At 30.0% G+C, this 16,856-nt stretch overlaps 2 protein-coding genes across 2 annotated transcripts in view; one reads left to right on the top strand and one right to left on the bottom strand.

Moving 5' to 3' along the window:
- Positions 1-1,671: 1,671 nt before the first annotated feature.
- Positions 1,672-3,551, bottom strand: LOC107458192 (uncharacterized). The gene is made up of 3 exons (XM_016076398.1): positions 2,865-3,551; positions 2,274-2,735; positions 1,672-2,130 (listed from the first exon to the last, which is right to left on the bottom strand). The coding sequence occupies exons 1-3, from the start codon at positions 3,549-3,551 to the stop codon at positions 1,672-1,674; spliced, it is 1,608 nt and encodes a 535-aa protein (XP_015931884.1).
- Positions 3,552-14,534: 10,983 nt separating this feature from the next.
- The window catches only part of LOC107496718 (cytokinin dehydrogenase 3-like), a 5,086-nt gene continuing 2,764 nt past the window's right edge, over positions 14,535-16,856 (top strand). The window contains exons 1-2 of the mRNA XM_016118040.3: positions 14,535-15,228; positions 16,326-16,453. Of these exons, the coding sequence (XP_015973526.1) occupies positions 14,628-15,228; positions 16,326-16,453 (729 nt within the window). The 5' untranslated portion in view covers positions 14,535-14,627. The remainder of the gene's footprint in view (positions 15,229-16,325; positions 16,454-16,856) is intronic.

Below are 16,856 nucleotides of genomic sequence, written 5' to 3'. Positions count from 1 at the left end.
CTTTTTTTTTTTTTGTTTTCCTTTTTCTTTTAAAACAAAGTATTGCAGTCACCTAAGTTTGTTTTTCTTTTCTTTTTCTTCTAAGAATTGGTCCAAAACAACGTTCCCCGTTTTCAGGGACGTAAGTACTTTACATAGTATTTGACTATTTTATACATTATTTATTTGTTTTACCAGCAACTGGTATTGTAATACATGTATATATGTGCACAGATATCCAATTATTTTTATACAATCATTGCTTATTATATACATGATTGTTGAGAAAAATAGTAAAAAAAAAAAACAAATCTATTATAATAGTATAATTTTATTATATTTTTCATGATCCATACCTTACGGCATAAATTCAAGCCTAGAGGGACAACCATATTTTAATCCTTGGTCCACAAATCTAATAACCTTGCAAAATAGACAAGAAGTAGTCGTCGTATATAAAATTTTGCACAATCTACCTAATTAAATAAATTGAATGAATCCTTTACTTAAATATACAAAACAGAATTTTATTACGTGCATATATATTTTTATTATTATGTAAATCGTAGTAGCCAACCACAGTTTTTAATTTCTACGTAAATAGTGACTGATTGTAACGAATTAGAAAGGAAAAAAAACTAAGCATAAACCGTAATAGTCTCCCACAGTTTATGAAGAGGATGCTTTGAACATAAACTCCCTAACTTCCCACGGTTTATATGAAGAGAATGACTTGAACGTAAACCCCCCTAACTTTCCACGGTTTACATGTTAGGTAGTATAAAAACAAACATATAAAAGTAATTCAATTAAACATATAAAATAAACGGACTAATTCAGATGAATTTAGTACACTAAACAAACATGTCGACATTCATTGACTTAACCAACCTTACATTACTCAAATTAAGAGTGCCTAATACAACTTAAACAACAACGACGACCCAATAAATGTAATGAGATCTAAGCATCCCCTCCAGCAGCATGTCTTCGCTGGTCACAGTTCCTCCGCGTATGCCCAGGCTGACGGCATAGCCCACAGCGCTTCGGTTGGTTCTCCACAGACTGATCCATACTACCACGGATCCTGGTTGCCTTCAGACGACCTTCCTTTGCACGTCTCATGTTAGGATCAGAAATGATAGTTGGCCCAGCATATGGGGGTCATAGGCCTTCTGGGATAGGCGGAACAAAACCCTGCTTGTAAACATTGAACACCTCACTCATATGATACACCTCATGAACATAAGACGCCCAATTAAGGCGCGAGTAGGCGCAACATGCAATGGCGTGGCAACAAGGATAATGGAGCGCCTGAAAGTGGCCACAGTCGCAGGTGTGATCCTTAAGGGAAACTCTGTAGCTACCGAGCGAGAAGTTCCCGGTCGGTGTTCTCTCGGCCACAGTGTACTCCGATTGGTGCCTGTCGTATAACGTCACGGTGAAGCACCTTGAGTCTCTTATGCTCCGATCAATAGCCTTGACCAACACCTGACAAAATTCATGCCAAGATCCGACTTGTGCCTCTGCTGTTTGTCCGCGGACCACGAATAGCTCAGCAAGCCTCCTGTAAGTTGACTTAACCAACGATGTGACCGGGAGGTTGCGAGTTCCCTTTAACACGGAGTTCACACATTCACTAATGTTTGTTGTCATGTGTCCGAACCGTCTACCACTATCCTTGTGTTGGGTCTATTTGTCGTATTCCATACGGTTGGCCCAGTCACACATTGCTGGATTCTCAGTCCGCAAGATGTCAAACCAGTAATAAAACTCTGCTTTAGTTTTTGCGTAGGCAGCATTCACCAACATCCTCCTTGCATCCTTACCTTTGAAGGTAAGGGCAAAATTTGCAGCCACATGACGAATACAGTACGCTCGAAAAGTACGTGGAGTCAGCCATCCAGTCTCAGGGGCCTCAAGTGCTGCCTTGATGCCATTATGCCTGTCAGAGATAACAAGGATACCCTCCTGTGGCGTCACATGCGCTCGTAGGTTGGACAAGAAGAATGACCATGACTCTGCGTTTTCTCCCTCCACAAGGGCGAATGCTATCGGGAGGATGTTCGAGTTCCCCTCCTGCGCTATCGCCAGCAACAGCGTCACTCCATACTTGCCATACAAGTGGATACCGTCAATACTCACGAGGGGCTTGCAATGCCAGAATGTCTCGATACAGGGTGGAAATTTCCAGAAAAGTCTATGAAAATACACCGTGGACTCATCAACCTCACCCCCAAGCCGAACAGGAGAGGTCTTTAACACAGAAATTGTCCCAGCGTGGTTGACTGTACCCCTAGCATCCAACGTGGCAACTCCGCATACGACTCTTTCCAATCTCCATATATTTGTGCCACTGCCTTCTGCTTCGCCATCCAAACCTTCCTGTAACTAGGCTTGAAACTGTAATCGGCTTCTGTAGCTTGTTGTAATACCTTTACCGTGACCACAGCATCTGCCCTAACCAACGGAAGAATTCTTGCACAGATAACGTGGTAATCTAGCTTACGGTGATCACTGGAAATAGAGGTTGCCAAGCAAGTGTGTGGCCCGTTGTACCTCCTAACCTCCCAAGTGCCCTTTCGTGCACGCAGTGCTACGCGAATCAACCAAGTACAACCCTTGCCGAACTCCTTGCATTTTCCATGATACTTAAGATGATCTGATTCGATGACTCTGTACTCAACATCTCGGCGGATACTATAGTCCTTCACACTCAGCACAGCCTCATCTTTATTCTGGAATGATTGCCTAATCTGAAATTATATAGAAGAGTCTCCAACTGTAGGACTACCGTCCGCCTGTGGACCCAGAGCCTCCAAATTTAGTGTGGAGAAGTGTAGAGGGTACTGTTGAGTGCCAGAACATGAAGGCCCATGCTATGCATGTGGATTGGCACCTGTGTCATCATCGTCCCCAATGATATCTACAGGCTCCTGATCAGAGTCATCGTCACACATTGCATTCTCTACTCGATCAGGTTCTCCAAAACCTTGCATATCAGGTAGCAAGCCACCACCGGTGCCCACCTCATATGCATGCTCAAAGACCCCTGCATTCTCCAAAGGTACGGAACCAACAACCTCTGTTTGATCTAAATCAGCCGTGAATGAAGGGGATGCTACCAGCGGAACGGATGGTCTCACCACAGGCATCGAACTAGACGCACCTCCCGCGGCAGTCGAGCTATGAACTGGAGCTGATGCCCCAGAACTATTGACACCAACCTCCAACTTCGCGAACAACTCGTGTATTCTGACCTCTGGAAAACTCCTAACACAATGGAACAGAACCCTAATATCTTCATCAGCCGCTAGCACAAAGGTATCATACTTAACACCGGTCGAGACAACTGCGATGAAAATTTTGTAGAATAGCTTCTTCACCCACTTGCTACCAAACACCCCAAACTTCTGCAAGATGCTGTTCTTCAAATCTGACAAAGTGCTTGATGAACTGATAAAAATACTTAGTGGTTCTCTATCAGTGAACTTCACACCATATCTTTTAGTTTTTTGGATTTTCCCAGAACAATGCACTAAGGTAAGAAAACTCTCTTCCTCACTTGCCATTGTGAAAATGATCTCTTATGCAGCTTGAATCTCTCACACACTTATATATAGAATTTCACTCCTCATAAACCGTTGCAACTAACCAAGGTTTATGGCCATACAAACTCCTTCATAAACCGTTGCTGGTCACAACGTTTTATGTACATTTTGCTGCCTTCATAAACCGTGGGAGGCTACCACGGTTTATGCCTAGCTTTTTTTCCTTCTTAATCCGTTGCAATCAGCCACGGTTTACGCCCAATGTGTTCCAACCATAATCCGTCCCTGGTAGCCACGGTTTATGTAGAAATTAGAAACCGTGGTTGGCTACCACGGTTTACATAACAGTAAAAATGCACATGCACGTAACAAGTTTCTCTTTTGTGTATTTAGGTAAAGGATTCACTCAATTTATTTAATTAGGTACATTGCCCTAAAATTCTATATATCTGATATTGCATAAACAAATTGATATAGGTATAAATAAGAAATTAGTGTTTACCCAATTTATATTTGACTAGGTTCACTCTATAGATTTTCAACCACTAAGTAGTGTTTACCCAATTTAACAAGAAAATCCTTTCAAGATTATGAATACAAAACAAAAAACTGTACAAATGATATTTGAAATAAATATTTGTCTTTTCTCCAAGTCTAACTCTCTTTGTCTTTTCTCTCAATGATTTTTTTCTCAATTCCTCATATTTAATGCCTTTTTTATCAAAATAAAGAAAGATAAAATTAAGAAAGTTGAATATTCAATAGAGAACCATAAAAGAGAAGAAGGTATAGTTTTATAAGCTGTGAAAATTCAAACTTTGTACTCTCACTTCTTGGATTAATCTCTAGCTGTTTACCATTTAATAGAAGAGTAAAGTTTTTAAAACTTAAAACTTGGCTTCAGCAACTTTGAATTCTTCTTTCCCAAATATCAGTAGCAACAACGATGCAGAAAAGAGATAGAGCAGTAGCATTGATTGAACTTTACATGCATTCATATCCACCATCTTCTCTTTCATCCTTTTTAGTTTCTTCAATAATCAGAACTATTCATTTGTACTTTGGCTCTAAGTTTCTTTCTTGATTCTTGATTTTTAGCAGAATTCTATAATTTTTAATTTACTAGTTTAGTACATGCAAAGAAAAAGCTTCTTTAACAATCTTCAATAAAGTATAAAAAAAAATATTTCTCTAATATAGCTTTTAGATTTGATCTTTGCTTAGAGCTCTAACTTATTTGACTTTTTTTTTATTTAATTTTGGTAACCTATTTTTTTATTTTTGATTTGAACCCTAATAAAATTTTTCTTTCTTTGCTTTACTTTTTGAAATATTTCACGTGGCTAAAAGAGAAGAGAGAGACAAAAAAAAATATATATAGAACTAGTTTGGTTACTTTATGTTTTGGTTCAGATGAAAGTAAATCTTCCTTTCCTTGATGGTAACTATTTTCATGGGCTATGAATGAGTTGCATGATATGAACATGAATTTGGCTCATTATTGGAGTTTGTTTGCTTGTTATTGAGGCTGTTTGGTTTCTGTAAATTTTTGTACAATAAACAAACCTAATCGCTTAATATATTTAATTTAATAATTAATTTTTAATATACATGTATTATATTTGTTAAATAAAATTTAATAGCACACAATATTTATGAGTTAATTTTTTGAGTTATCTGCAGTATTTTTTAGTTCGACAGGTTAATGACTAATCCATTATAGATATGAGCTTTATTTAAGGGTCTGCGCTGGTCAATGGACTGTTGTGTGTATAAGACAGGTTTAAACACTCCACACTTACTTAAGCGAACGAACGAGGAGTTTATGAGTTTTTTTCTTTAGAAAACTCTTTTTGGACCTTATTTTAGTAATTAGTTTTTTATAAGCCCATGTTTTACAAGTATTGTACTTAAAAATTTGGGCTCGCTTAGTTGATTTCTGGATCCACCCGTGGCTGGATACTTGATATGCATATACCCAAATATATATAAACCAATTGGTTGACCATGAAAAAGGCCATAACAAAAATTAAAGAAATCCATTCGGAGCCACTCTTAAATTAATCCCACTAGATCCACTCCATTATTAACCAAAAAAAAATCCAATTAAGAAAAAAAAGACTCCTAAGTCCTAATGTCACTTATTACTATCCACTTTCACTATATAGAAAATTATGAAAATGAGAAACAATACGAAAAATAAATCGTCTCAATATTTATCTCTTAATTGATGATATTAAGTGTAATTTATTATACAGTATATCTTTTCTCACATATTTTTTTTTATCTCACTATAGGACGAAGTGAGATAAAAAAAGAAAAATTGAAAGGATCTATTTTCTATGTAGAGAATCACATATCTGATCGACAATCTGCATGGATTGAGTTTCACTATAGGCAAGCTGTAATGTTTTGTTATAAGTTCAACAATGTAGGGAAGAAGATGGTGATGGTTTTAATTAAGTTTGGCTGTATGTACATACAAAATCATCACGCATGAAAATAAATAACAAGGGACCAGCACTTTACTAGCTTGAATTTAATTAATACATGTCAAGGGTATGTAGTAGGCTCTCTCATTTTAGAAGAAACCAGCAAAGAATCTTTGAATAATCGATTTGTTTGAAAGTGACTTTATATACCTATAGCATGGTCCAAACCGCTCAAGCTACATACATAGATCCACCATTTTCTTTCTCATGAAAATTAGATCATATCATGTGTTACGTGTAATTAAGTTTATCGTATTTGATTAAACGACTATGTTATGTATATATTAAAATCAGTCACTAAAATTAATTACTAATATATATATTAAAAATAAATTAAACTATGCATATATTTATATACAGATTAATAGTTAATTTTAGTATATAAATAATATTTTTATTAATTAAAAGTAGTTAACGTCCACACACGGGAAAGGAATTAAGAGAGCTATATATATATATATATATAGCTAGGTTCTTTATTGCATTAACATATAAATAATCATCATAAAATGAACAAGCAAAACAAAATACGAAAGCTAGAACTTAATGCACGGCAACATTATAACGTCTCTAATACTAATTTTAAGTTTAATTTCATTTTAAATCTCATAAAATAATTTATTTGTAATGTTAAGACTATATATCATAAATAAATAATGACCTTAAACTAAAAGTGATATTTAATATTCTAATTTTTTATATTAATTTAATTAAAATTTTATATTATTTTTAATAATGTTATTAGTTTTATATCAAGATGATACTATATTTATAAAATATCACTGGTTTTATTTTATTTATCAATTTCAATACAAATTTTAATTTTAAATTAGTTTACTTTTTAACAATACAAAAAATGATACTCCAAAAAAATTTATTGGAGTTGCTCTTATATTATCCATCATTTTAATTAATTTCGTGCTTGTGTATTTATATCTTTATGGAAACGATTCCTCACTTTCAGTCTGTAGCTATGAACGGAAAAATGTGACGTGATCTATCTAATATCTTTATTTATTAACCCTAGTTTCAAAAGTTTGTCTAAGGAAAAAATAAACATAATAATAATAACAACAAAACCCTAGTTCAAAAGGAATTTGGCAATGATAGACAAGATATTAACTTAATTGTACTGTATTCATAAAACTATTATGTAAAGTGTATACTAAAATTAATTTTCAGAATAAAATATATATTAAAATATAAAATATACATTAAAATCAGTTAAACTACACATGTATTTACATACAAATACATGATAATTGATATTGATATTAAATTTAGTGTGCAAATAATATTTTTTTCCATAAAATAAGAAAACCAAATCAAAAAAAGCACAAAACCTTTAAAAGAAATTGAAAGGGTTAACAAGTACGATTTTGGTTTTTAAAGTATAGGTTGAAATTTTTTTCATCTTCAATTTTATTTTGCATATAAAATTGTCTCTAATGTTTAAATCAAGTTTTCAAATCATCCTTTTAAATTAAATATTAAAATTTTGTACCAAATTACTCATAACAAAAAAATTATAAAATATAAAAAAAAGTAAAAATAAGAAAAAGAGAGTATTTCTGCTCATGCAAATGGAGAAAAGAAAAAAAAGAGAAAAGGGAAGAAGAAGAAAAAGTTGTCTACGATTCACTTTTATTTCCGCTTTTACTGCTACTTCCGTATAATTTTGGTCCCTAAAATAAGGATGATTTTAAAAACAAGTTAAACTTTAAAAACAATTTTGTAGGCAGAAAAAAATTTGGAATAAAAAAAATTTTCGAGTTATATCTCAATAACTAAAATTGTATTTAACTCAAATTGAAATTCGAATTGAATTAAAAAGCTTTAATTACAAAGACTAACATTTCATTTATGATGGAAAGATGAAGGCCTTTTGAGTAATAATAAATATTAACCATATTAGATATATATTAAAATCAATCATTAAAAGTAAAATACGTACTAGAATATAAAATATATATTAAAATTAAATTAAATAACATATATATTTATATATAAATACATAATAATTAATTTTAATTATTAATCTTAGTATATAAATAATATTTTTGAATAAATATATACTTTTGCACTACAATTCGTACTTCATATATACTTGCATAGAGTAGAAAGCAAGCGTAATGCTCTTTGTAATTTATATATGAATATCATGTTCAATTTGATTTAGTGACAAGTTCACGTTACACACTATTATTATGTACCCTGCGCTTTATACATCAGCGTCTATTGTCCAGAGGAAACATAATCATGCCTACTAGTTTATATATAATCTTTGCTGCCTACATTATTTTGGTTTTTTTAAGTTATTTTTTAAACTCTACATATCAATAACATAAATCTGAATCTATTTAAAAGTTTATTATTAATTAATAAATTATTATTTATATAAAATAAAAATTTAAATTTTTGATACTTACTTAAATGAATAAAACAAAAAAAATACTCAAAGTCAATATTATTATTATCCAATAATATTATAATTATCATAGTGTCCAAAGACATTTGGTAGTGAAATTAGGCACCGCTGATGATTACATTACTAGATTTTTCAATGAGTAGAAAAAAAAAAAAAAGCCGTTAATCAAATATGTGTTGCATTGTTGTTTATCTAAAAAGTAACAATCAGATAAAATCCTTAATTAGAAGAATCTTTATGCAAAGTACTTAAAAAGAAAATTGTGGGACCTACTTCTATATATGTGGGAGAAAATCTTGTCCTTAATACAATAAGAGACCTTTCTCTATTAACACAAATTTCTTATTAGTTGGTTAAGTTTCAAACTTTCAATTAATACAACCCCACATTACGGATAGGTTGAATATATATAACATGAAAAATGAGGAGGTTGGAGGTGCTCATTTTGTCAAAAATGGAGAGAATATAGTACATATAGTTGCAGCTGTTTCATATTGTACCTTAATTAAGAAGGTGGAAATAATTAACCAACCTATCTATTAACTCAAACTCCAAGTGAGACTTAGCTGTTATCTATTTATTATCTATGCGTTGTCATTTCTCATGGCAATTCAAATTTCAATAATGTTTGAGAGAAAAAAAATCAGCTAATACAATTTAAATTAATTTTATTTAGTATTTATTAATTATTATTATATAAAATAAAATAAGACAAATTAAAAAAATTTACATTACTGTTAAAATTTAAAAGTAGTAGTCTAATATGAATTAATATTACATTTAATTAGTTTATTTTTAAAACAAAATTTATATGATATTAATTATATATATTCAGCTATTCTAGGAAGAATATATATTGCAGAGCTAATTCTTATTAAATGTTATTATTTAATTTAACTCCAAGACCACATTTTTTTTTAATTTTTTTATTGTATTTTTCAGTTGAATTGGTTAAAATCTAATTCATTGTAATTAGATATGAGTTTTATTTAAAAATTTAATTGTTGATCAATAAATTACTATATACACAAAGTAAAATTTAAATAACCGACACTTGTTTAAATAAATTTTTTTTTTTGGTAATGAAATGAGGCTAAAAACTCATAAATTTAAGACCTAAATACAAACTAAACGGGTTAAAGTAATTCGTCTTTCATCATTATTGAAACTATTAACTAATTTAAAAAGAGGTAAATCTTAAAATATAAAATTATCATCTAAATTTAAACTCTTTTTTACTAAACAATTAGTATATCTAATTATCTATTGTCTTTCATATAAATTTGTACAAAATTATACTCTAATCTTTTATTTTTCGCTCATCTAAATTATTGCTTCAACATTTATTTTTACGAAATACATTGTCCATATAAACTCCAATCCCTTCATTACTTTCCATAATTTTGCAGCAAAAATCTTCGCGTCTCCAATTCGATGTGAAAAATCAGCGATTCATTGTTCTTTATTATTTATTTGTCTTTTTAATTAATAAACTAATTATTAAACCAATCCAAGTTGATTATTGTTTATTTTATTTATTGATCTCTTCTTAATTGTTTGGACCACGTGATAAGGATCTTTCTCGGTTTGATGGGTAGATTGGATCCCCAAAAAGATATGCAATATCTAAGAAACAGTTTCGACTGGGGCCTCTCTTTGAAGTCTGAAAAATCTGAACACAGGGCACTGCTCTTCCATGTTGCATGCATCAACTACCAACTGAAAATTGTGTGTTGCTTCCTCTGCATATCTGAACCACCAAGGAATCAAACTATTCATTTTTGAGAAAGAGATACACCATCTCCCTTCTTATCAATAATGTTTTCCACCAACAAATGTGTATTTGCATTCTCTCACATTTTGTTAGTTTTATGTTTTTGTGTATACCTACTATTTATTAATATTCATATTGAATTTATCAAAATTTAAAAATTTAGAATTATATAAATAAATAATTATATTTTGAGTGAATATCCAACTCAACTCTTGATAATTTTTTTGAAAGACTACAAAATTTTTGAACAAAAAAATTACTCTTTCCAGCGCTTGATATTTAACTTTGTGAGATTGGTTAGTCCATCTGATAATAATAATCTCTCTTTAAAATATATTTATATGAAATATTAATTACTAATATATTCTCTATTTAATTTTTATAAATAAAAATAATTTAAAAATCACTAATATTTCTTAGTTTTACATAATAAATTTAACTAATGTATTTAAAAAATAATAAAAATAAAAATAAAAACTAAATAATCTTGACAATTATCATTAAAAGACGAAAATTTCAACAAAATTTTTTTTGTTAATTTTAATTAGTTTTTAATAAATTAATTAATAATTTAACACATGTAAATTTATTCTATTAATTAACTAATTAATCTCATAAAAATAAAAAAATTATAAATGATATTTTTTTTATTAAGAACTTTTCTTTCGAAATAATGATCATAAGCTGTTTCGCATTTTTTTTCTCTTATATTTTTAAGCTATGAAATATGGAATATATGCATGCATGAATGCATGATGATATAGATACCCTGCCTTGACTAGAGTGCCTTACAGTATGTATTGACCTGCAGACGTAATCAAGTACGTAGTTCATTGTATGTGCTCATTTTTTCCCTCTTACTACAAAAATTGGTGTCAAAGATGCCATATCACTTGGCCAAGATACCAATGATGCTGCCATAGAATTAATACTACTATTTTTTATAAGTTAATAGTTAAAAAAACAACTTTTAAAATTTTTCAAAACGGACCCTTAATTTACAAGTAAATTAGCCTAATAACATTTGATCGAATAAGTATAAGTTCTAATACAATGTCAAAGTTAGAATTTAGTGAACCTAAGTTAACTATTCCTTAAGAAAAAGTAACATGCATATACATTCCGTTGTTGTGTTTTGTTATATATTATTTTATTTTATATTTAAATTAACACTACTTGATTCTCCCATTTTTTCAATCCAAAAATGTTGGTCTTGTAGTATTTCCTGTTAATTAAGAAAAATTTTAAAAATTATCAGAATTTATTATTTTTAACTATTATTTAATTATTAATTTAATTTTTTTAATTTAATAATTTAATAATATATTTTATCTCATACTTTTAAATATTAATAATAAAAAATAATAAATTTTGATAATTATCTAATATTTTTCTGTCCTCTTAGTGGTGCATTTATTAGTCGGTCATGCATGGATCGGAGCACATGTATCGTCAAAGATTGCAATCTTCAATTGGAAGAATTAGTAGAAAATGGTTAATGGTTAATTCCACAGAGCCATAATATGCATGGTGGGGGGTCTCTGATGATAGCTCCTCCTACCTGTGAGATCCATTGGTCAAAGATTGTTCTTTGAATGCCACTTTGGTTGCTTATAGGACCTTATTAATTACAACACATATACTAAGCTTGAAAAAAAATATATGACATATTGAAAACTAGACGTCAATTTATTTAGAAGAAGCTAGAGATATACCAAAATTGATAAAATATTTTTATTTGACTAAAAATATAGATAAGAATAAAAATGACATACAAATAGAGCCTTAATTGACAACATTAAAGAACAACTATTGCTTAATATATACCAATATATACTTTATTTATATATTTGTAATTAAATAAATAAGCTGAGAACATTCTGTGTACACAATGTACTAGAGGTATTTGCGGTGCGGTTTGGATCGATTTTGAGTAAAAAATTTATCCGATCCGAATACTAATTTTATTTGCGGTGCGGTTTGGATTGAATATTTTTTTTTAAAAAAAATCCGATCCGATCCGATTCAATTTCAAACAGTTTGGATTGGATTGGATTTGTGATTTTATAAATTAAAAAAATTAAATATATATAACAAATCTTAACATCAAATTTTAAGTAACCAATAATGATATAACAAGTCTCAACAATATCTTAAAAACCACCGATAATATAACAATGAAAATAAAATTATAGGTTAGTTAAAATAAATAAATAAATCACATTTTAAACATAAAATATTTATTAAATAATAATAATACATGAGTAGTATAAAAATATATAACAAATTAAACATGTTATAAGTATGATTGTAAATATAATAATAAAATAATAATATTAGAGTATATTGTGCGGTTTGGATTGAATTGGATCGGTTATGAAAAGTAGATCCGAAATCCGATTCGATCCAACGGTTTGCAAAAAATAAAATTTAATCAAATTCAAATTAGTGCAGTTTTAATCGATTTCAATTTAGATTGAATTGGATAATTTAAATCGGTTTGGATTTGAACATTCTACAATGTACTAATTGAGGTCATATTTCTAGCATGTATAACGTTTAATTGTATAAAATATAAACTCGATGAATATCAACAATAACTAATTAAGAGGTCCCAGGAAGCAAGCTAGCTAAGCCAGACCCTAATTAAATTGCTATTTAACATAAAAAAATATCAATCTCACTGAACCTCTTGCGTGTGCATGGTATTGTTTTCTTCCTCTATTTTTATAGAATGCATGTCAGGTGCTTGTTGAGATAATTATATATGTACACACACATTATACGAGATTATCTAGTTAATTAAGGCTGAACAAAGAACAATATAATATAATTATTGGTCAGTTAGGTAAAGATATAATAAACCCAAATTAAAGAGCCAACTAATTAATTATTAATTAATAATGAAAACGAAAGCTTCTCCTTTAGTACCTTAATAACCAATCTAAACTTGGCACGGAATCTTATTTGATCCATAATTTTCTTTGGCTTAGATTATATTGGTGGGTATAGTTATATGAATCTAAACCTGTAATTATATTTTCCATGCCCAACTTTAATTTACCATTGATTACACATGTTCCATTAATGTTCACAGAGAAGATCTTGGGCTGAAGAAAATCCGGTCTCATGTCTCATTCAATTAATCACATTTGATTTTACCCTTCCATGAACCAGAAAAGTTGACTGCAATAATAATGTTACTTATTAATTAGATCACTCATCAATGACTAAGTCTTCCTAATTCCAAAAACAAAATCTCGACGAGATCCTTTTGATAATTACCTAATTTTGACTATGCTTCATCCCTAAAGATAACTAGTATGGTCACATAAAAAAAATGATGGTGGGGTAAGATAATAAGAATTGACTAAAGTTGACCAATGTTGACCCTTTGATCACAATCAAACGGCCTTACTTCAATTCCTCCCATTTTTTAAAGTAAAAACTCAGTTGAAATCGATTTTATGTTAAGTTGATATTTGAGAGTCATTAGATAAAAATTTAATCAAATAAATTAAATCATCTAACAACTTTTAAATATCAATTTTACATTCACCCATTTTTTAACCCCGGAAATGATAAAGCCCACAACAAATGCTAGAAAATCTGTGGGTTCAAATGTTAAATTTCTCAGAATGTTCATGATCATGATGATGCACACACAATCAAAAGGAACACGTATACACAACCACAACAAACACGTATGCAAATATACACCAATAATAATTAATTTAAAATTAATTATTGGTTCGTGTTAATTTTGTACTTTTTTTTATACCTTTCAATTTTTTCGTTAATTATAAAAATCATACATTTATTATCAATTAAATTTTAAAAATATTTGTTAATTAAAAATTATTATTTTTAGTTTTATTTAATATAATCGATAATAAATAAATATTAAATAAAATAAGCTTAAATGGTTTAAGCGGTTTGTTTTTTTTTTTTAACTTTAAGTGATGTATTAAAATTAGTAAAAACTCAGATATAGTCAATTTGATGTAAATCGACCTCAATTATATGTGATTTTTTATGGTTGCCTTGAAATGAAAAAGCTCATGACGTTTTGGAAGGGGAAGCTAAGGGGAAAAAAAAAATTAAAATACAATCTATGATATGTTTCCATCGTATCTTTGAAATTTGACATTTAGGCTTTGGCGAAGCCCCAAATTCTTTGCACAAATACGACGTCGTTTTCAATTATCCCTAAAAAGACAAAGATTCCCTCCTTCACTCGTAGATTTTCCAAAACTCTATCTCTTTCTCATGCAACTTCCTTCTTCCATTCATTCCCTTCTATTTATATTCCACCCACTACTCCTCCATAAACATCAATCTTCTTCTTCTTCTTCACAAATAACTAAATTCTATTATATCTTTAATTTTTCCTTTTCAAAAAAATGGCTCAGAACACTTTTCAGTTTCCAACTTACTTCAAACTACTTCTAATGATCATAACCACTTTGGGAAAAATTGTGACGAGCCTTCAGCTGGCGGAAGAAAACATTTCCGATAAGCTCCGTAACGATGCCAAAAGTCTCTGGAAGGTTTCCAGAGACTACGGCAACATCGTCCACGAAGTGCCGGCAATGGTGTTCCATCCGGCTTCCGTGGACGACATAGCGAACTTGATTAAATCGTCGTACAGTAGCCCTGTTCCGTTCGCAATAGCCGCGAGGGGACAGGGCCACTCTACGGGCGGGCAGGCCATGGCTCGCGACGGCATGGTCGTGGACATGGCCGCCCTGAGGAGGGAGAGAAAGAAGAAAGGAGTTGGAGGGATAAGTGTTGATGTGTGTGGGGAATATGTTGATGTTGGTGGAGAACAACTTTGGATCGATGTGTTGAATGAGACAGTTGAAAATGGAGTTGCACCGGTTTCTTGGACGGATTATTTGTATTTGAGTGTGGGAGGGACACTCTCCAACGCTGGGATTAGTGGCCAATCATTCAGATATGGACCTCAAATCTCCAATGTTCTTGAGATGGATGTTGTTACTGGTATTAATTTACTTTACTTTACTTGATTAATTAATTCTTGGTGAGAATTTAGCTACATTTGTTTTCATATAAAATTAATAGTTATAAATTATTAAATTTTAATTTAATTAAATATGTTAAATAATCTAACTATTCTTTTTATTTTTCATTGAAATTAAAATGTTTAGAGGTGGTAAGGTGAACAAAGAATGAAGGGTTAACTTCTTTGGATTATGCAGATAGGGTTATGAATGGGTAAAACTATATGATAAAATTGAGTTTTCTAAGAATAATAAATATTTATAATTTACCTTTTCAATTTATCAATTTCTACACTTTAATTAACAATCAAATCCTTGTATACACACTTCTCCATTTTTGGATATGTATAAGTAATAAGTTTATAATATAATGCTAATTTCTTTTAGTAATTTCTAATATATAAAATTTCATATGAGTGATATTTTTGGCAATATCATTAATTTTATCTAATAATAAAAAGATATATCATAAGGATTTGTGTTTGTGTTCCCTTATATCATCTTTTTCTTTTGAGAGAATATATAGCTGTTTCATGGATGTTGGAAGTGAAATAATATAAAACAATGTCCATTTTTTATTTTTAAATTATATAAATTAATTATAGAGATCATGTAACAAATTATGCACTAAAAAACAAAAGATAGTTTGAGTTTTTCTCTCTCTTGGAAATGACATGTACGTTCCTATATTATATTGCGCCACACATGTATATGTCAAGCTAAACTATAATTATTTTAAACGTGTTTTGAGACTTCACTCAATAATTAATTTTAAGTATTGGTTGTTGAATTTGTATGAGATTCTTGAATAGCTTAGTTGTTAACTTGTTATTACATTAAGAAGCAATTACGTTCACACGGTCATAGCCTCCATTTTTTCTTTGTTTGACTTCATGACTTATTGTATGTTGGTCCAAGTCTTACACGGTCCATTTCTTTCAGATTAATATAAAATAATATGAAATATGAACATGAAACGTTTTTTCTTTTCATGATGTCACTGTTTATTATAAGATTCATTCATGCAGTTATCTATATTATTTAATTAATTAATGAATTTGTTTGGTTTCTTTTTAGGAAAGGGAGATTTAATAACATGCTCTAAGCAAAAGAATTCAGAGTTATTTTACGCGGTTCTTGGAGGCTTAGGACAATTTGCAGTTATAACAAGAGCAAGAATTTCTCTTCACCCAACACCCACAAAGGTACGTTTTCAAATATAAAAAAATAATTTATTTTTTAATTTTATCTTTTTTAAATTAAGATTTAAAACTTAAATTTTAAAATTTAGAATTTAAAGTTAAAAATAATTTCAAAAAAATAATTTCTAATTGATTGACAGAAAAGACTTAACTTTCTCATTAAATTCTTTATTTTTTATACAATAATATATAACTTGGACTTTTTGTCTTGTAGCTTTCTCTTCTAACAATTCTTAATAATTCCAAGCTGATTTGTCCTATTCTTCAGCCATTACGTTCCTGCTTAAAGGATTACTTTCATATGCATATGTCTTATGAGAAAAGTGGGGATTTTTGTTTTTATTTTTTTAATTAATTTCATTTTTATATGTACTATACTATATAGGTGTAAAACCTTTTTCATAAT

Source organism: Arachis duranensis, chromosome 1, assembly GCF_000817695.3.
Source record: "Arachis duranensis cultivar V14167 chromosome 1, aradu.V14167.gnm2.J7QH, whole genome shotgun sequence".
NCBI lineage: Eukaryota > Viridiplantae > Streptophyta > Magnoliopsida > Fabales > Fabaceae > Arachis > Arachis duranensis.
Note: the sequence above shows the minus strand (reverse complement) of the source record. Positions and strands in the feature narration are given on the sequence as shown.

Coding starts and splice junctions, on each gene's coding strand:
- LOC107458192 (XM_016076398.1), bottom strand. CDS start 3,551: ATGGCAAGTGAGGAAGAGAGTTTTCTTACCTTAGTGCATTGTTCTGGG. Junction 2,736..2,864: donor ACACAGGTGCCAATCCACAT/GCATAGCATGGG, acceptor ATATAATTTCAG/ATTAGGCAATCATTCCAGAA. Junction 2,131..2,273: donor TGCCACGTTGGATGCTAGGG/GTACAGTCAACC, acceptor TGGCATTGCAAG/CCCCTCGTGAGTATTGACGG.